This window comes from Apus apus, chromosome 1, assembly GCF_020740795.1.
Source record: "Apus apus isolate bApuApu2 chromosome 1, bApuApu2.pri.cur, whole genome shotgun sequence".
In the NCBI taxonomy this organism is placed as follows: domain Eukaryota; kingdom Metazoa; phylum Chordata; class Aves; order Apodiformes; family Apodidae; genus Apus; species Apus apus.
Window position 1 is genome coordinate 81,302,540 of NC_067282.1, and position 20,709 is coordinate 81,323,248.

The following is a 20,709-nucleotide window of genomic DNA, read 5'->3' on the forward strand; positions in this document are numbered from 1 at the left end:
AGACATGGGATGAGGAACAAATATATACAATACCTGATCTTGATGATCACAGATATGTGTCTGAGGGTGCCCTGGGGCAGAGCCAACACAGGAAAGGGGTCCGCAACTCTTCCCAACACCCGATGGATTCATATCCTGCAGAGGACATGGGGAGCTGATGACAAAGCAGGAACCTTTCTCCAAGACCTCATAGTGCAGCAAAGCAGCAAGAAGGGAGCAGGGAGGGGGTGGACTTCTTATCCTCCTGGCTTTTATGGAGTATGGCAGGAAATAGGAGGGAATGCTGGCCCCTCTATCTTCTGCCACCAGCATCTCTCAGGGTCCTAAGCATCCTCTCTCTAGGTCCTCGCATTGGCACCATAAAATCAGCCTGGGCCCCCTCAAACCACAGCACCCCAGCTTGCATTTGGCTCTGGAGAGCTGCATGGTGCTACAGGAGCTGCGCACGCCAGCAAATGAGAAGGTGGCATGAGCCTTGCAGTGAGAGCCTTTGCCTCTGTCTCCTGGCTCTGCAGGCTGTCATATGAATAATTTTATTAAACAGGAGAAGGAGGGACACCGTGTTTGTTTTCGTTTGTTACATCAATCTCATTCCCTCTAGGAGTCCCACGGGATCAAGCAAAAGGACTTGTTTTACAGTTGTTTTCTGCTTGTGAATCCCTGAGCTAATTTAGTCGCTCTGTCAGTGCCTTGGCAGCATGGTGGGAGCAGTGTGGCTCAGGGGTAAATGCTTTGTGCCACTGTCCTTTCTGGAGGGGGGGAGGGGAAAGAAACAAAAAAGAGTCCACAACCAAAACAACCCTTTCCCCAGATTCCTTAAGCAAATCCTTTCAGAGAGTGTCCCTGGTTTGATCCCCTCACTAGTGTCTGGCTGCGTGCCTGAGAGGCTGGGTTTCCCCTGCCTGGGATGTGCCCCTTTCAGACTCCCCCCAGGTCCCTATCCCCTGCCAGCAGGAGCAGCATCATGCCCCAGGCCATGCAGTGCCATGATGCCAAGCACTAGCTGATGCCACCACAGCCCTTGCCTCTGGGGCTGTGGCCAGCAGCCTCCTGGTGCAGCTCCCTGTGGCCTCACTGGTTGAGTGGTGCTGGTCCAGTGTGGCCCACAAACAGGTATCTGCCCATAGGATGTGCTTACAGGAGAGTCTTCCCAGCTGATTTCTGGCTGTATGGTGATCCTTTGAGAGCTGATGGGCTGGCTGTTATGACAGAGGGTCTCCTGCCTGTGTAGCTGATGGGCTGCTGGGGGTGCTGTGAGAGATGAATCCCACTTGGGGTGCCTCACTGCACCCTGAGGCCAAACGAGGTAAGCCATCCTTGGGGAGCACTGTGCCAACTCAGCCTGAACCTGAGGCATCATGCTGGTGGGATCTTCATCCCTAGAAATGGGCCCCCAGCCCAGCACCTGGCCTCTTCTGCCCTCTGTTGGCAGGGAGCAAGCTACTCCCTGCAGCAAAGTCGGAGTCATGAGGCAGAGCGTTAGTCTGCGAGCTGCTGTGGGACAGCAAAGCCACAGCCTGTAGTGCTGGGCACCTGGCACGCACACAGCGGCAGGAGGAGCCTTGGCATCACCCTTGCCCAGACCACTTGGGGCTGGGGTGCTGGCTGTCACCTCCCCAGAGGCGTGTTACTGTGCTGTTGCACCCCACTCCCCAACTTCTCCCTGCTGTTTCAAAGCAGAGGAAACTGCTGCTGAGCAGCTTCCTCCCAGACAGTTTCAAAGCAGCAGGGTGGCTGTTGCTATTTCTCACAATAATCTTCCACCATCCCTCTGGGAGAGGACCTAAGCAGAGTCATTTCCCATGGGGCTGGTGTGGTGCCTGGTGGCTGCCTTTCTTCTCCCAGGTGAGTGCCCTGGGCTGGGCTGGGGGCTGTCCTGGGGCAGGTGAGGGGAAGTACCTCCTTGGTGAGGATGGGACCTTTGCAGGTGGGTGGCTCAGTGGGGAGCCTTGCTGGGGCTGCAGGGCCAGGAGGGCCCCACCACGGCCAGCCCTGCTCTGGCTTGGTGGCTATGGGAAGAGGTGTTGCGGCATGTTCTTCTTTTGGCATTGTGGTTTCACTCCAAAGCAATAGCCCAGACCTTGGCAGGATTTCAGTGAGGGGACATGCATACCGCTGTTGAGTGGCCACTGGGAGTGTGGAGAGGGTTACCTCATCCCCCTTCCCTTGGGGGAGGGATTTTCTGAGGGTTTCTTAGTATGTGCTGCCACCAGCTCTCTTCCCTGGCTCAGTCTCCGTTGTTGGTGCATACTCGGTGCCTACATCCTATGGTCATTTTGCTCAGTGTGTGTGCTGGGCACCAGAACAGAGTGAGTGTCACCACGGGGAGCTCTGCAGGAGAGGAGGGTTCATGGGTGGCCATCAGCTCCCCAAACCATCTGTAGGCAGAAATGAAGGGAGCCCTTAATGCCTTCCAGTGTCCCTTGTCCTTGGAAGAGCACTTGCTGGCCCTCTCTCCTATGCCTTCCCTGGTTTTTGTCCATGGAGCACTTCTGCAGCACCTAGCCTGCTGGCTCTCTCTGCTGTTCCATGTCCCTTGGCTTCTGTGTTGCATCTTCTCTGGCAGTGGTCAGCTCTGGCACCTGCTCCCTTTCCCTCCCCAGCTTGTGGGGGACAAGTATTTGGTCCTCTTAATTTTAATGTACTACAAGCTTCCTCCAGTTATCTTAGCCTGATTGCTGCTCCCTCTGAACAGCTGGTTGAGAGATGTTTTCCAGCCATGAGCAGGCTTGACAGCCCTCTGGCCATGATGCCCTGGTGTCCGTCCTGTGACCCAGTGTGCTAGGAGACAAGAAAGCAAAGAGGTCTGTTGTTAGAGGGCTTGATCTTACAATTACAAGGGCTGTGAAGACCCTTGGACTTTGTGCTTCAAAGAATGAGACTGCACAACAGTTCTTTTCAGTATTATGTTGTGGTCCTGTGCACATCCAGACCCGTTGTTGTTCTGGGCACGCGGCTTTGGATAGTGGATACCCCTGCAAACACTGCGTGTGCCGACTGTTTGCTGACAGGTTTGAGCACTGGCCAGCAGCTGGTGACTGTTCAGGAGGGGCCCCTCTACCGTGTGAGGGGGTCCCACATCACGCTGTGGTGCAAGGTGAGCGGCTACCAGGGCTCAGCAGAGCAGAACTTCCACTGGTCCATCTACCTGCCCTCGGCCCCTGAGCGGGAGGTGCAGATCGTCAGCACCATCGACCCTTCCTTCCCCTACGCCATCTACACCCAGCGGGTGCGCAGCCGGGGGATCTACGTGGAGCGGGTGCAGGGGGACGCCGTCCTGCTGCACATCACCGAGCTGCAGGACCGGGATGCCGGGGAGTACGAGTGCCACACGCCCAATACCCAGGAGAGGTACTTTGGGAGTTACAGCGCCAAGACGAACCTCTCAGGTGAGTCCTAAAGGAAAGGCCTGCTCCCTGCCAGGGAGAGGTGCAAGGCAGGCTTCCACTGCCACCACCTTGAGCTGGGTAGACCTGCTCATCTCCTGGTCCCTGACGGGCAGCTGGTGAGAGGGGAGATTAAATGGGACGGGTGAGTGCAGAATTTCCTTCTCTTCTCCCCACTGTGAAATGGCTATCCTACCCCTGGGTGGCCAAGGTTGGGATGTCCTTCAGCAGGTTGCTCTGGCTGTTGCCTACCAGCCAGGGCAAGGGAAGAGAGAGGAAGCCTCAATTGTCACATAGCCTGACTGTAACTTCAGTTCCTGACACAGCCACAGCATTTCACAGCCAAATGCTCAGGAGGGCAGGAGTTTTCAGGCTCTGTATATTAGCTGTTGGTGTCTTAGGTCTGGATATGGGACTTAACCTAAGTAAGAAACCCAGGGAAAGCGGGAGGGAGCAGCTCCTGCAGAGCACTTGGGGAAGGAACACAACAGAATGGTGATGCAAAGGAAAAGGCCCTACTGTGAGCCTACCAAGAATATAGTGGTATGGCACTTCCCTCTGGTATTCACCCACTTCTTCCTTTATTCTGGTGGTGTGCCAGCCTGTGCTTAGGACCACGAAGGGCTGCTCATTGATCTCCTTGGATTTGCCTAATTAACACTGTCCTTAGCTTGTCTGAAGAGGGTACTACAGAAAGATTCCTTTTGCTTATTTCCTTGATGAGGTTTTAACCACTTCCCACCTTGACGCGGGCTTGTTAGTCAGCTGCAAAAGATATTTCTGCTACACTGTCAGATCCCTCAGGGCCTGGCTGCAGCTCAGTGTGACCAGCTGTTTGCCCACGGAGACCAAGTAACAATTTTTTCTGTGACCCCTCTTCTCTCTGTGTTCTTCCCCCATGCCCAGTGATTGCAGATACTCTCTCAGCTTCCATGGTGCCCCAGGTCCTCACTCGTGCTGAAGGGGAGGCAGTGAATCTCACTTGTGAGGTGTCAAAGTCCACTGCCCAGCACACACATCTCTCTGTTGGCTGGTACTGTCTTCAGGGAGCAGGAAAGAGCCATGCTGAGGAGGTCATTACTCTCTCCAAGGACTTTGTTTTGAGACCAGGGCCCTCTTATGCACAGAGGTTTCTGGTGGGGGATGTGCGGCTGAACAAGGTTGGGAACACCACATACATGCTCTCCATTGAGGGACTGGAGCCATCTGACCAGGGACAGCTGTACTGTGAGGCAGCTGAGTGGATTCAGGATCCTGATGAGACATGGAAGGACATCTCCCGCAAGCAAACGGAGAGGACATCGCTGGTGGTCACAAGCCAAGGTAAGGCCCTTGCAAACTCATGCGTTTACTCCAATTCCTTTGTGCATTCGAGGCTCTGTAGCAGTAGCCTTCAGTGGCCTTTGTCTGCTTTTGCCACAGTCCAGGGACCCACCAGTGGGTCTGACTGTCTCTGCTGGGCACTAAAGGGGGGTGGTCTGGGCCTAGGGCTGTGGCAGCCCCTGGTTTGGGAGCTGTTGGTGCTTCTTGCTTTGGAGGTTCCCACAGCTGAATTTCTGATGCCAGAAGCAATCATACAACCTTGTGGGTCCATGTGAGGTGTTAGCAGAGAGAGCAGCGTGTGCCTGCAGCAGCCTGGCTCCTTTGGCTGTGTTAACCTCCAGTGCATGGAAAACCACATTGTTAGACTGCCCTGAGGATCTCATGGCCTCAAAAATTGATGTACACAACACTCAGCTGCCTGTCACGGTGCCTCAGTCACGGGCACCACAGGACACACAGATGTGCTGCATGTGCTGCATGGCTCTAGAGCCTGCCAGAGGTGGCTGGTCTGTCCATGCTGTCACCAGTCTGCCTGTTTCCAGAGCAATTAGTGTGGCTGTTTATTAGACCATTCCTGTGTGTCCTCCTGGTAGTTCATATATGACGGTAATGGCACCAAGTATATGGCACCAAGTTCCTGGCTTACGCTCTTCCCACCAGTAAGTCTTACCTCAAAGTGGCCAAGACAAGTCTGTGTCTAGTTGATGCCCTTTAACATATCGGATAGTCTGCAGTAATTTTTTTTTTCTCAGAAAACCTTCCTGGGGAGGTGGTGTACCCTGTTGCCATGACTCAGGGCAGCTGGAGGAGGTTGCAGAGAGGGGGTGGTGCAGGGAACTGGTGCCTCACAGTAGGGCAGTGAGTCAAAGCAGGAAACCAAAGAATTGGATGAGTAAGGACAAAGCACCCTGTGTGCAGCTTGGGGGAGTGAGGTGTCAGGGGGAGGGCAAGGGAAGTGTAGTCTCCTGCTGTCAGAACCTGATTCCCAGAACCTGGCTGACTGGTGAATTTTGTTCCACTTATGACACACTATTTGCAGCAATGGCTTTCCATGTCTGCAGCTGCCTGGCAAGCAAGGGCAGTCGATGTGCTTTCCTGCGTGTGCTTGTTTAGGAAGCTTCATTGTTACCCATAGTGTGTGGCTTTGGGTACTGGTGCCACAGGACTGTCTAGAAATAGGGAAACCTTGTCAGAGTTTCATGTTTGCCATGTGGTAGCCATTAAGGGTGAAAGGAGGCTGAGTTGGTAAGAGCACAATATGGTGTTGTAGAGCTGCCCGTATTGCTGGCGGGAAACAGAGGTGAGCGTATGAGCCCTCCATCACACCTGCAGGGCCAGGGTCTCCCTCCAGCACCCTGTGGGAGAGCCCAGGCTGTGGGGTTGAGTGCCCTGTCACACTGGGAGTCTGCATCCACTCTGACCATGGCTAACTGCTCCATTGGTTTCTATAAACTCTCCAGCAAATATTTGGGAATACCAAACATATCTGCAGCAGCTATGATTCCTGTTTGCAAACTGTTTATTAACCAGTGTTTAAATTCACAGGATATTCTGCTTTCAATAAATTAGTTGAGCCCTTCCAGAGGCAGTCTGGGAGCTGCTCTGGTTTACCTCCGAACTACAGCACATAGCCTTGCTCTGTCTGTTAGTCATGGGAAGATCCACAGTGACCCAAGGAGATGGAATGGTGTGATCCAGGCTGTCTGCCCAGGGAGTCGGGGCTCAGCCCTACCTCCTGTTTTTTGGCCTGGTCACTGCTGTGTGGGCTTACAGCACAGGGTTTCAGGGCACCCTGTCTGTCTCTGCCTGAAGCCACTCTTCAGCCAGGCCAGTCCCAGGAACCAGGGTGTGTTAGTGGCAGAGGCTCACCTGCGAACAAGGTGAATTGTATAACAGGACCCAGGGCCCTTTCCTCAGGTGTGACTAACTGCCCAAGAGGGTCTACCAAGGGGAAGATGACTGTGCTCCATCTGTCACTACCCTCTCTGCGCAGCACCTGCTGCTGGTTGGTATGGGAGGCAGGACAGGGTCCAGGAGATGACCTCCACCTCCCCTTATAAAGTGTCTCTTCCCCACATCCCACAGCAGCCAGAGAGGGCTGCAGTGTGCAGGACCAGCAGGGTCAGAATCAGACAAGCAAATTGAATGCCAGCCCTCCACACATCTTCTCCCACCACAGGCAGCAGAGTGAAAAACACCACTGAGTGATAACGCCCCTTTGTGCCTCTTTTTGTTTTAAGGGTTATATGTTACATGAAGCAGAACAGCTCCAGGAGGTGGATGGAGCTGCTCACTGCAACAGCCAGTGCCTCTGGGTTAGGGCAGCCCTTGGTTCAGATGCCTGTGCTGAAAGAGGGGGTGGGGGGTGGGGGATGGCAGCTGTGGCCTGAGCCCATCCTGGTGGGCGCTCTGCTCTGGGAAGGTTAGCTGCTATAAAGGAAGGGGGAGGGGGGGGGCTCTGCTTCCTCCACCTGCAGTTGCTGGTTAGTGCCTAAAGCTGGCAACCGTCTCCCCATGGGCAAATTTTTCCAGCCTGGTCCCTTTTCTAAGGATAGAAAATGCTTTAATAGAGAATTCCCTCCTGTTTCCCTCTGCACAGCCACCAGTGCTGCCAGGCGAGAGGGAAGTGTGGGCAGGGCCACCCAGCTCCCTCTTTGCTTTTGATTGCTCACAGGCAGAGACCTCTCCGTGGACATCACTGCTGCTGAAAGCTCCCTATCTGAAGGTGATACTTTGCAGCTAAATTGCATGGTAGGAGGCCAGAGGAGCAGCAGTAGGCACTTTCAAGTGCTTTGGCTCCTCAATGGTGTGGAAGTGGCCAGGCTTGACCCCCATGGGGTATTGATTTGGAAGGAAGAATACGAGGAGAGAGCCAGACTGGGGAAGCTCCAAGCATTCAAGCACAGCAACACAGTTTACATCCTCACCATCTATGAAGTGAGGCTGAAGGACAATGGTATGTACCACTGCTCCGCTTCGGAGGTGAAGACTCCTGGAGACTTACACAGCATCCAAACCAAACTGTCACCAAGTATCCAAGTTGACGTGAAGCCAATAGGTTAGTAAATTCTAATGGTTGCTCCTTTGGGTAAAGCCTGCAGTGGGGAACGCTTCACATCTGGCCTCATCTTGGCAGAGGCTACACACCTACTGTTTGCAGCAAGAGCATAAACATACCATAGGTTTTGGTAGATAATGGGGAAAGCACTTGCTTTGAGAAACATTAGCGTGACAAATGCAGCAGCTGTCAACAAAGTGCAAACCTTTAGCTCAGTCTCTTTGCAGTAGGTTTTGGGGCACATAGGTAGAATTCTAGGGATATTGGGTTCTGCTGTGTCTTTGGTACAGAAAATGGTGAGCAGCACATGTTGCTACCCCTAAGGATCACAGGATGACCCAGCAGAAGAGGTACTTCTGGATGGGGGAGATCGTTGCAATTTCCATCAATGTTCTCTCCCTGTTTTGGAGGGATGGCTTGTGAGAAACCAGTCTAAGATGTGTTGGAACCTCTTGGTTTCCTTGTCGTAGCTAGATGATGCCTATTTGGATGTAGCAGATGAAAGGAAAAGACAAGGAAAAAAACAAAACCAAAACTACAAAGCCCTCTCCGAAGGTGTAAGAAAAGGCTAGCTGAGAATTTTCGATAATTCCTTTCCTTTTCCAATGTCAAGGTTTGTCTGGTCTCTCCATTTAATGCCACAGTATCTGTGGCTTTTTCTGAGGAGCACAGAAACACCCCCTCCCACTCAGTAACTGTTGTTTGCAGAGAGCCGCATGCACCTGTCTGTGTTCACCAGCACACCACACGTCGTGGCAGGAGATGCCTTGATCCTCCTTTGCGAGGTGCAAGGAGTGACCAGCGCTGTGTCCGTGCAGTGGTGGCACCTGCCCCTGCAGCACCCAGGTCCCCGAGTGCCAGTGGCCACCATGTCACAGGATGGGACCCTGAGCTTGGGCAGCACCTACCAGGACAATAGGACTCGGGGGAACCTCCAACTGGAGAAATCGAGCTCCAGCACTTTCACCTTGGTGATCCCCAACACATTGGATGAGAGTGATGGCGGGCGGTATGGGTGCAAAGCGACGGAGTGGTCCCGAGGCCAGAGCTGGACAAAGGAGGGAGAGACAACAGTGACAGTCAGCTCCATGGGTGAGTAGGGCCACCCCTATTTTTGGGCTTTCAAGCTGCACTTGCTGGAGGCAAGGCTGCAGAAGCAAGTGGGCACATGTGGGTGGGACAGAGATCTGCGCTCTGAGCTCCGCTGCTGCTGCTTCAGGGTGACCTGGGGCTGATCACTTGGCCCTGGGTGCTTCAGTTTCCCCATTTCTAGCAGGGTGCTTCAGTCCTCTGTGAGACGTTTTGGGAGAGGCAAGTGGGACACAACAGCTAAGCTGCCCAGGGACCCAAAAGGCAGTAGCTTCCTCAGCAGGTCTTCCTGACTGTCTCCTTAGCTTGAAATACAAATTATCTGTTCTAGCGGCATAATTATTGACACTAATGAAGATCAACAAAGGCACTTGCTGAGTTTTATGCTGGCTTTTGTCAGAGATACACCTCTGGTGCTGGCATCTGATGGCTTCTCCTGCTCCTGTCTGAGCACACAGCTGCTAATATCCCTGGCATGCAATGCCCGTGCCATTTCTTCTTTCGATTGATGGAATGGTTGCCTTTATGGAGAGGCAACTTCTGGCTGTGATTTAGGCTGTTTTTCTTTTCTTATTTCTGCACCAGGTGTCTGAGAGCACCAGCTGGGCCACAGGAGGTTAGGCTTTTGTGGAGGGTAGAAAGAAGCAGCAAATGGTGCAGTAGTGTCAGAGGACCCCTGGATCCCTGCCCCAGGGGAGCCTGGAGGAGAGGGTATTCAGGGTTGTCTGGGGGCTGAGAGTTGGTGAGTAGGGGTCAAGATAGGAAAGGGCCAGGAGCTTGAAAAGCACAGTGCAGCTGAGGAGAGAGTGGCACTGGCAGGACTGCTGGCTGCCATGGGACTGCTGTGGCTGGGCCAGTGGGGACAGTGCTGCATGAGGAGGGTGGTGGTGAGGCATTCTGTCCCAGTTCCACGGGCTCTCTTCTCCCAAACAGGTCTTGGTCTGCGTGCCATGCTGATAAGCCGAATTGCCACCGTCAGATATGGACAGAGCTTTGAACTTGTCTGCCAAGTCAGCGCCAACTACACCCTCAAGGAGGTGCCGGTGTCTGTGAGGTGGCTCTTCCAGCCCAGCCTGCCTACCAGCAGCTTCCAGGAGCTAGTCCGGGTCTTTCCTAGTGGCATAGTGGCCTGGGGATCAGCACAGTCACGCTTCCAGGAGAAAGTCCAGCTGACGAGGACCACCACCTCCTTCATGCTACACATCCACAATGCCGAGGCTGCTGATGAGGGGACTTTACAGTGTGAGGTGGAGGTCTGGAGGAGGAACACCCTGCCACTTGGGCAGGCAGCAGCCACCACCAGCTCTAATGCCGTGGGGATAAAGGTGGTGCTGCCAGGTAAGCAGCGCCACAGGTGCTTCTTCAGCAGAGGTCTCTCCTGCAACTTTTAATTCATCAAACACAACCAGGGGCAGCCACGGTTACTGACAGCTGAGGTGTTCCCAGTGGCAGTCACTTCCCAGGCCACGTGAGTTGGTGCAGTCTTTCCTCAGCACCCACAGCCCTGATGATGCTCTTGGAGGCAAATTAGGCGTTGGGGACTGGCAATGTCTATTTGTTTGCAGATTATACCAAACATATAGGGATCAGCCTTGCCACTAGGAATTTAAGCCTCGTTTCTGGAAGTAGCAGTAGTAGTAGTCTCCCCACAAGGAGCCCAGTTGAATGTTGGGGTTGCAAGGTGCCTCCTGTAGTGTTTGGGGCTGGAGGGTGGTGGAGAAAGACTGGCCCCAAAGCTGGTGCTGGGATATGTCTGTATCCCCTTGAGCTTTCCCTGGTGTATTCAAGGTGCACTGAGAAAGCGCCAGGGCTCTCTGCTGGGCTGAGAGCCAGCACTGAGCTGCAACGTGCTGGGGGTCTGATTGGAAGTGTCTCCTCCCAGGCACAGCTGGGCTACGAAGCCAGGGGGCCCTGCCCAGGGTTCCCTTTTATGGCCAGCTCTGCAGGCAGGGTCTGTGCCTGCCAGCATCACTCAAGGAGTCTCATCCTCTTATGGAAGAGAGATGTTGCAGACACTCTGCGGCCTCCCAGCCACCTCTCCGTGTGACTGGTCCCCACCAGCCCGGCAGCAGCATGGTGGCAGCTTGCCCTACAGGCAGCTGGGGCTCCTGGAGGAACTGAAGGGGTTGTCCCAGCCAAAACCTCTGAGCCTGTGGCAGCATGTGTGAGAATGAGGTTTGGCTATTTCCCCCTGCCCCCCATGTCATTTCTGTCAGAAAAGGAGAGTTTTTGCTCTTTTTTTTTTTCAGGCATTAAGTGCTCCTTCCTCTAATTCTTGGATTTTCAGGATCACAACCCAGTGAACTGAAATTATGCATTTTCCATGTATTTTTAACGGATGGGTTTGCTGTAGCGTAAGCTGATATGAGCTGGAGAGGGGAAGGAAATGTTTCCATGGTGCTCTCCCTCCTGCTTGGCTGCAGCTCCTTCCTCACCCCTACAGAGCTGGGTGCTGGTGTGGTCAGTGTAACACCTGAGGTGCAGCCAGCTGGAGGTCTGCAAGGTGGTAACTGACTAGAGGTGAGAACAGACAATATCTGGGAACATGTTAGTGTAAATGGCATTAAAATGAGCAACTGTGGTTGTAGAGCATCTATGCAGAGGAGACAGTAGCAGTGGAGCTGGGAGATATTACGACGTTTGGCTCCAAATGTATTGCAGCTGTGACTGGGTACTGTGATGCTGTGAAGATGGTGGGAGCTGGGAGGGGGTGATGCACAGTGGGAAATGGCTGCTGGCTCTAGTACTTTCTCTCTCAGAAAAGCAGCAAGAGCTAGTGCAGGATATTTGGGAAGGCAGAGAAGTAAATCTGGGAGAAACTGGCTCTAAGTAGCAATGGGATGAGGTGAAGCTGCAGAAAATGAAGCTACAAATTGTGAAAACCACCCGCCTGTTTCTTCACATATAAAATCTTACAGTTGGAGCCTGCAGAGATGCTGGAGTTCTTGACTTTTGTTTTGGCACTTCGTTTGATGCTCTGTGTCAGTCGATCCTTTAGAAGTTTAAATGCCACTCTGGATCTGGCCTGTAGCTTCAGAAAGGAGGGACATGTGTGAAATGTCTTTAAAGGAGAGGTAGGACAGGTCTTTTCCATTTCCAACTTCTTAGGTAGTTCAGCATCTGAGTGAGGATTCTCCCATCAGCATTTCAGTGCAGCTGCCTGCAGGGGCTTCCCTTGGCTCCAGAGCAAGCCATGGGGGGCTTTGCCCCCATCCACCCCTCCAGCCAGCCCGTCTGCCTGCATGGGTTGCTGTGGCAGCCGTGCCTTTCTGCGTGCTCCGCTGGTCCTGGGCCCGGCAGAAAGCGCAGTGTCAGCAGGCAGGATTCACACTGGGATGGGCAGCGAAAGGCTCAGCTTGATTAATTAAATTGAAAATGAAAGGGAAAACAGCACCATCTCTCTCTGTGCCAAAGGAAAAGGCAGGCAGCTGCTTTGCCCTTTTTGGTAATTGATCTTTAGTGGTAGCGAGAGGAGACCCGGAGCTAAAACAAAGGGGCTTTGCAGCAAATGCTCTGCTTCCTCTTGGGGTGATCTTCTCTGAGACCATAACAGCAATGTTTCTCATCAAAATTAAGTGCTTACAGCAGTGGTTTCCCATGGCTCCTCTCTGAACTCTGGTAGTTTTTGCCTCTCAGGAGTTTTTTCTGCCCCAGTGAGTGTCAGGCCGTGCCATACTTAAGTGAGAAGTCCCCACACCCCAGGCAGTTTGCTGTCTCTTGTGCTGGCAGCTTCTCTGGGTTTGGGGAAAGGTCCTGGGTTTTACCTGCCTGTCCCTGACAGCAGCAGCACTGCTGGGAGGAGCTCACTTGAAGGGAGGTGCACGTTTTGGTCCAGCGTGGCCCCACAGCTGACTTTCCTGAAGCTCCTTTTTGGTGGGAGAATTGGGGGAGTTGCTGAGCAGGGAGGCTGCTGTGCTAACATGTTCTACCCAGCAGCTGCAGCCGGGGAAGGCACATCTGTGTATCTGACACAAGAAGGTTGTCCCTGTTGTGCACCACCTCTTCTGGTTTTGCCTGCTCCTCACCTGTGACCTTTATAGTAGGAGAAAAGTCTCCTGTTGAAATACCTGGGAATATTTTTTTTTTTTTTTCCCTTTGACAGAATTCACTTCTTGGTCCCTGAATAAAGGTCCTGGATTTTAGCAGCCTGGCTGAGTGATATTTCTCTGTACTGAGCAGCTCAAGTTAAGAACCAAATGTCTTATTTTTTCCAGCTCATCTGTTACAGAACAGAGTGGTTGAGGTTGGCAGGAACCACTGGAGGGCATCTGGTCCAACCCTCCTGCTCAAGCAAGGCCACCTAGATCACGTTGTCCAGGACTGTCTCCAGACAGCTTTTGAATATCTCCAGTACCCCTCTCCAAAGATTTTTACTTCCTTAGAGCTGGTTGTGGGCTGGGTATTCTTCTAAGTACTGAAGTTGGAATACATCAACTTGCATTTGGTTCCTAAGTGCGCTTCCACCTGCTTGATCTCTGCATGTGTACATCTGATGAATTTGCTTGGTTTCCTATTTAGGGTGATTCCTTTCTCATTTCTTCTGCTTCTTGCCCTTACCTGTTTCTTCAGAGCAGCAAACATGCACCGTAAAATGCAGGACTGCACTTTGTTGATCCCTTGGGAGCAGCCACCTCGCAAACCTCTTGGTGAATGTTACTGCTGAAATAATCACCATAGAGGTGAGGCAGTGAGCAGATACTGGGACATGTGCAAGTCCCACTGTGGAGGAAGCTGTCAACCTTTTGGTGAAAGTGTGTCTGTATGCAATGTGGAGATAAGAGGGAGGAAGTGCAGTAGGGTGCAGAGAGAAAAAAAAAGCAGTGTAAGTGGACATGAGTAGGGAGATTTTGTTGGCAAATTTGAAGTAGAGGCAGAGGCAATTTGCAGGGATGTCAAGAGCCATCAGATGGCATATTTTACATTGACTGGTCTCAAGAGAGATAGTGCTTGGCCTCTGAAGTGGCTTGTTTGAGTTTTGAGAAGAAATGCTTGAAGGAAAGGGAAATGCATGGGCTTTGTCCTGCGGTGTCTCTCTTTCCCACCAGCTCCTGCAGTAGAAGCTGCATCTCCCTTCTGGTCCACAGGCTCATTACTAACCTGCTGCTGCTGCATCCCTTAGGAAGGTGCTGTGGAGGAGCGCACTCTGCTCAGCCTGTGGCCAAGGACTGGGGACTGAGACAGTGGTGGTGGGGGGTATCTCAGTTTGTCCTCTGCAGCGCATCCCCAAACCATCACCCAGGGGCTGAGCTTAAGAGAGAGGCTGGTTGTCCCAAGCCTCTGCAACACAGGGCGTTCCACTGCTCAGCTTGTATGCAAGGAAAATGCTAAGAATGGAAGCTCAGCCTACAGTCCCTTACAACCCTGGTGGTGTCTCATGCTGAGTAATTTCTGTCTACCCATGGATAGATATTTGTGTGTGGGACTGCTAGCCTCATCTGACAGAGGTGACGGGAGGCCTCGGTGGAAACTCAGGCAGTTGGAGGCCCTTTGAACATGCTGGTTTGCAGCCTTTCCGCTGCTGGAGGAGAAGGAAAGGTGCCAGCAATTGGTGATGTGTGGCTGGAAGGGGGTCCCTCAAGCCAGGAGCAGCAAAGGTGCATCAGGAGCAACCATGTACCCTGCCAGGGAGGCAGAGCTGCCAGCAGCGCTGCAGCTCTCCTCTGTTGAACTGCTCAGCACTAGATCGAGCTATTGCTGGGTATAGTCACAGCGGATGTTAGGGACTGTGTTATGTGGTTTCCGGTCAATAACCACAGCAAACACATGAGATGACGACTGTTACTGAAACCCACACAGGCTCTGTAGTCTCTCTCAGATAAAAGACACTTGTTCACAGTCTCCAAAGCTCTGGGCTGGTTTTGTCATTTATGCGTGACAGACTGCTGATAGAAGTGGTGGTAGACAGATGCATTTGCTTCAGACAGAGACTTTGCCTCCAAGCTCCAACACAGTGGCTGCCTCAATTGCTCTTTTCCTGCCCCATGGTTCCCCTGGTGCCTCCTCTGCCCACTAGCACCCAGTGATTCCCTGCCACAGTTCAAATAAGAATGTGTGAATTCGCTCTTTCCCTCCTTCCCTTACCTCTCCTGCTCCAGTGTCCCCTAGTGGGTCTTTGCTCTCTGAGCATCCTCCTCCTTCCTCCTCTTTTGGTGGATGTCTCAGGCAACCCTATTCCTCTCCTTGCCAGCATCCCTGTATTGGCACCTGCAGCCAGTATGATTGTTTTATTTCTCCATTTCAGAAAGCAAGCTTCGGGTAGCTATGCAAGAGAGCTCTGTGGAGATTGCCAACGGTGCTGACACGGCCATTGAGTGCAGGATCCTGTTTGCCCCCAATAATTCTCAGTTCGCCGTTACCTGGTACCTTCTACCTCCTGCTCCAGCAGATGAAAACCCCTTGCAAATCGTAAGGGCTGATTACAGCAGCATACTGGAATATGGGGCTGAGTTCAGCTCTCCTGCACAGAAGTCCCGGTTCCTGAGCCAGAGGGTATCCAGCACTGTTTTCTGGCTGCAGATACTCTCTACAAATGCTGGGGACCAGGGCAGGTACTACTGTGTTGTAGAGGAATGGCTGTGGCTGGTGGACAGCTGGTACAAACTTGGAGAGGGAGCATCCGGAAGGACCACACTGGAATTCAAGCTCCCAGGTGAGCAGGTGGTTATTTCTTGTATAGGTGCCACTGGAGATGGTTGGATCAATTTATGACAGGGCCCCCACCAGACCTCTCCTAAGCTGGTAGGGATTAGGAGAAGCAGGGGCTCCTGCATTGAATCTGAGGCTTACAGATGAAAGTGATGTCAGTGCCTCTCAAAGAGAACAGGGAATTAGGAGGATTTAACCATATTCTCCCAAATCAACCAAGCTGGCATTTTTTGCCACCGGCAGATGATGTCTAATGCTTCATAACAAAATGAATCATGGCATTTTATTTTCCCTCCAGCACCTGATGTGCTTGGTTGGTTGTACAGTGCTGTAAATACAGAGAAGAAGCCCTTTCCTGGTACTACTTAGCATCCTAAAGCAAGATGCTCAGTTTTCCTTACCCTGCAGCACATTGCTGCTGAGAATAAGACTGAAGGCTCAGCTGCTCCCACCTTGGGCACCACGCTGTTGGGGTGTATGGTGGGTGTCCTGGGCTCAGCTCTTGCCTTACTCAGCCTCATTTGGCCTATGGGTTGTAGCCCTAAATAAAGGGGATCAGAGAATTCCAGCTTCATAAATAGCTTCTGGTCCAAAGGGTGCCTTATTTGGAGGAGGTGGGAAGTATTACAATAGAGAGCTGTGAACAGGGGGCAGAGATTATGAGGAGGGTGAACCACCCTGGGAAGAATGAGTCACAGAAGCAAGGGTGGGTGGGTGTCCTTCAGAGGCTCTTGCAAGAGGGCATCCCAATCCCCTATGCTTTGCTCCAGAAGATTTCTGTCAGCCTGTGCATGCAGGCAGGAGCATTTCTCTGGCAGTGCGATGCTGCAACATCTCTTTGTGCTTGCATCCCCCCCACTCAGAGCGTGAGCTGCAGCTGGAGAAAACCAACCACAACATTTCAGCGAGGGAGGGTGAGGAGGTGACACTGCCCTGCCTGCTGCAGGGTGCCCATCTGCCTGCCACCCGCCTCTCGGCCACCTGGTTTCGGGAGAAGAGCGGCCACACCAGGCCCCTCCTCACCCTCCACCGCGACGGTACCGTCAAGTACCCCTGGGAGAGCCTTGCCAGGAGGCTGCACCTGCGCCGTCCCACCTCTGGCGACTTCAGCCTGACGCTGCAGAGAGTGGAGAAGGAAGATGCTGGGATGTATCACTGCCAGGTGCAGGAGTGGCAGCAGCAGAGTGAAGGGAAGGACGGGGCTCCGCAAGCCTCGGGGTGCTCGGGATACATCCAGCTCACTACCATCCTGCCAGGTAATGCTGCTGGGTGTGAGGGGCTGCCCACCCCGTGCCTGTTCCCCCTCTGCTGTGCTGGGATATGTCGGGAGAATAATGGCAGCTCTCTGCTATAATGCTGGCTGCAATGGCAAGGATGCAGCGGAGCTGGGAGGATTTGCTAAGTGGTTGCAGAGGGGATCAGTGCTGGGAAGATCACCAGGGTGGTGTTGGGAGCCAGGGAAGGGAGGGGAGCCCTTTGAGGGATACATGGATGCCTCCCCCACCAGGACCAATGAGGCCCCTTTCCCAATCCCATTGATCTGCCAAGACTGGAATAATGGATGCAAATTGGAGCATAGGAGGTTCAAGGTGAATATCAGAAAAAACTTCTTTACTGTGAGAGTGACAGAGCACTGGAACAGGCTGCCCAGGGAGGTTGTGGAGTCTCCTTCACTGGAGACATTCAAAACCCACCTGGATGCCTTCCTGTGTGATGTACTCTAGGTGACCCTGCTCTGGCAGGGGGGTTGGACTAGATGATCTTTCAAGGTCCCTTCCAACCCCTATGATTCTATGATTCTATGATTGTAAATGTTGGGAGGTGGACAGATGAGATACCAAGACCTGCCACTGTGAGGCAAAGATAGAGCTGGATTCTACATACAGAATTTTAAATAAAAACAAAGTTAGGCACACGCTGTTTTTAGGGAAGTAACAGGCAGGAAAAAAAGGACTTTCTTGTTGTCTCTTTGGGGAAATAGGAGACTCAGATGACCCAGGTGGAGGAAAAAATATGAACTGTGAAATCAATCATGTTGTGCCCAGCTGAAAGGATCCTGCAGTTTTCTTGTGCCTTCAGCCCTGGAGTTGCCATGCCTGTGGCCAGCCTGGGAGCCTACATGTGGTTATAGGTTCTGCAGCCCGAAGCCTAATTGCAGGACCCTGCACCTACAGTAGAGCTAATCTGGATTTAAGTGCACAGGGAGACACTGGCAGCACTTCATTTCCCTGCTGTTATGCTCCTGCTGATGTCCATCATAGCTCCTTCATTTATCCTTCATCAGCTCCCTCTGTCTCATGTTACTGGTGGAGTAACTATTGCTCAAATTGCTCAGTAACTGCTGGAAAATTCTCCTCCAATTTTTGTATAACTGCTTTTGCCAAGTAGTTTTCATAAAATCCAAGAGATTATCTGGGTATATTCTCTCTCTCTCTCTCTCTCTCTCTCTCTCTCTCTCTCTCTCTCTCTCTCTCTCTCTTGTTTGTTTGTTTGTTTGTTTTAAATGTTTCCCCAGGTAACTTCAGCTCTAATCCCTGATGCTGACCTTTAGGATACCACTCTAGTACTATAGAGGCATTCAGGTAGTGAAGACTTCTCCCTTTTTTCCTATGGGAGAGTAAATGCTGCTTCTGTCTGTATGGATGGGACACAGGGCTTCAGAGAGTAGAGAGGTAAAAGCTGGTTTCACATCTAGGGGTAGCCCCTGGGTTGGTTCATCCCCAGGATCACACCTAGCCCACCAGGCCGTTTGGGCCCCCCATGGACAGCTTCAAATTAGCAGACCTACATGCTCAGCATGGTACTACAGAGCAAGTGTAAAACATGGGTCTTGAATGAAGAGGAGAAATGAGGAACAGCACTTTGAGGTGGATAAAACAGACCCAAAGGAGCTGGTATGACCCTTCATGGTAGGCCAGGAGCACCTGAGGTCAGTCTGTGGTGTCGAAGCTCTGTGTCAAGTGAAGAGATTGTAATGGGTGGTGATAAGGAGCCCAGGACAAAAATGGAGAGGCTGCAAAGCAGAGCTTTTCAGCTAACATGGGACTGATCAAACATGGTTTTCTGAAGCACACAGAGGGTCCACCAGCAGTACAGGCAGCCTCCACCTCATCTGGGGAGCTGTTCTGCAGGAGCTGCCTGGGGTGGGGATGAGGCTTGCAGCTGCCTGCAGTTTAGTGTGGCTGAAATGAGATAGAGCAGCAGAAGCAAGGAGGTGAAAGCATGTGTGGGTGATAGGGACCTTCTTGATCTGGTTTCCTTTGCTTTCCTCTTGTCCCTCCTTGTTCAGTGGTGCAGCCTCTGACAGACCTGTACCTCACCCTGCTGTTTCTGTTGGGATGTTCCAGATGAATGAGCTGATGCCCTATCTGACCTACCAAAACAAGAAATTATCTGTTTTCTCTCCCTCTTCTCCTCATGTAGTCTGTATAAGTTCTTAAAAATCTGTAGCTGTTGAAGAATGAGGGAACTGTGTTAGGAATATAACCTACAGAAGCAGCAGGAGAGAAACTCAAACTGGCTGGGGACCTCACTTCTTTCTTTCTTTTTTTCCCCAGAGTCAACTGTTACGTCTAGGATCTGTTCATCCCCATCACTGCTGAACTTTATCCTATACTTACCCCTGGTTCTGGTCCTTCTCCTACTCCTTGCTGTCATCTTCTGGTGCTTCAAGTTCCACAAAAGCAAGAAGAGCTACGCCAGAGGAACTGCAAGGGATCAGCAAAACTTAGCTGATCTACTATGGCAGATGTAACATGAAGGAGTGGAGCTGGACAGCTGAGGGGGACTGAGTGCTTGCAGAGAGCCTTTTTCTTGTTTTGTAGTAGCTTTTGCAGAGAATCCTTGAAATTGTATGTTTACTTTCAGTGGAATCAAGCAACTTTGAACTACTAAGCAAACAGTTTTCATAACAGATGTTCCTGTCTCCTAGGTTTGGTACCCACCCATTTCACACTCTGTTCATTGTGGTATATTTGAGGTCTTTGCAGTATGTTTCACCCACTGTGGACAGAAGTGGTGTTACTCCTCTACAGATATAAGGGGAAAAAATGACTCTTTTTGCAATGTGACTCAAAAGTATCACATTGCTACTAATTTTAGGTGACTTGAAAAAACTCTGAAGTGAGGGCTAATAACCAGTGGCAAAGCTGGAAATGGAGTATTGGTGCTGCCTTTGCCCATCCTTTGCTGGGGAAATTCTCCCCCTCTGCTCTTGTGAGACCCCACCTGCAGTACTGTGTCCAGTTCTGGATCCCCAACACAAGAAGGACATGGAACTGTTGGAGCAAGTCCAGAACAGGGCCATGAAGATGATCAGAGGGCTGGAACACCTGTCCTATGAAGGCAGGCTGAGAGAGTTGGGGTTGTTCAGTCTGGAGAAGAGAAGGTTCCAGGGAGACTTCATAGCCTTCCAGTACCTGAAGAGGGGTTTACAGGAAAGCTGGGTAGGGCCATTTTACAAGGGCATGTAGCAAGATGGCTTAATGGATAATGGCTTAAAGCTGGAAGAGGGGAGATTTGGATTAGATGTTAGGAGGAAATTCTTCACTGTGAGGGTGGTGAGACACTGGAACAGGTTGCCCAGAGAAGTTGTGGATGCCCCATCCCTGGAAGTGTTAAAGGCCAGATTGGATGGGGCTTTGTGCAACCTGATCTAGTGGGAGGTGTCCCTGCTAGTGGAACTAGATGATCTTCAAGGGTCCTTCCAACCCAAAGCATTCTATGTTTCTATGAAGCTCTCACTGCTGTCCACTCATTCTGAGAGCACCTATACCTAAAGAGCACCTTCTCCAAAGGGAAATGGGTCTTAATCACAAAAACTGTCACAGGATAACAGAGCAAGGCTGGCTGGGGCTGGAGAAAATCCATAGCAGGGGTACCACTGTCATCCACAAATAATCATGTTGACCCAATAAGGGAGTATTGGATCCCAGCAGGAACAAGTGGACACCAAGGCATCTTATGCATGAGTATACAAAGACTTTCCAGCTTCTTTTTCTGGGACTGCTGAAGGAGAAGGCAGCATCCAACCTCTCAAGCACAGGCTGTCTGTGGGTCTGGAAACTGCACAGATGGGACCTGGTATTAGGTACCTCCAGGTTGTACCATGTAATAAAAAAAGCTGTGTGTGTGGTTGTGGGGCAGCTCCTCTATGCACTGGGATCCAGCTCAGGCTCACCTTTTCCAGGCTAAGGAGTTCTGATACCT

General features: G+C 51.9%; 1 protein-coding gene across 1 annotated transcript; it reads left to right on the forward strand.

Annotated features, from left to right (window-relative positions):
• Positions 1-1,802: 1,802 nt before the first annotated feature.
• On the forward strand, positions 1,803-19,255 carry CD101 (CD101 molecule). Its single transcript, XM_051613198.1, has 9 exons — positions 1,803-1,845; positions 3,012-3,389; positions 4,293-4,709; positions 7,384-7,767; positions 8,476-8,859; positions 9,790-10,194; positions 15,098-15,505; positions 16,365-16,757; positions 19,059-19,255. The coding sequence occupies exons 1-9, from the start codon at positions 1,803-1,805 to the stop codon at positions 19,253-19,255; spliced, it is 3,009 nt and encodes a 1,002-aa protein (XP_051469158.1).
• The last annotated feature ends 1,454 nt before the right edge of the window (positions 19,256-20,709 follow it).

Coding starts and splice junctions, on each gene's coding strand:
- CD101 (XM_051613198.1), top strand. CDS start 1,803: ATGGGGCTGGTGTGGTGCCTGGTGGCTGCCTTTCTTCTCCCAG. Junction 7,768..8,475: donor AGTTGACGTGAAGCCAATAG/GTTAGTAAATTC, acceptor TGTTGTTTGCAG/AGAGCCGCATGCACCTGTCT. Junction 16,758..19,058: donor GCTCACTACCATCCTGCCAG/GTAATGCTGCTG, acceptor TTTTTTCCCCAG/AGTCAACTGTTACGTCTAGG.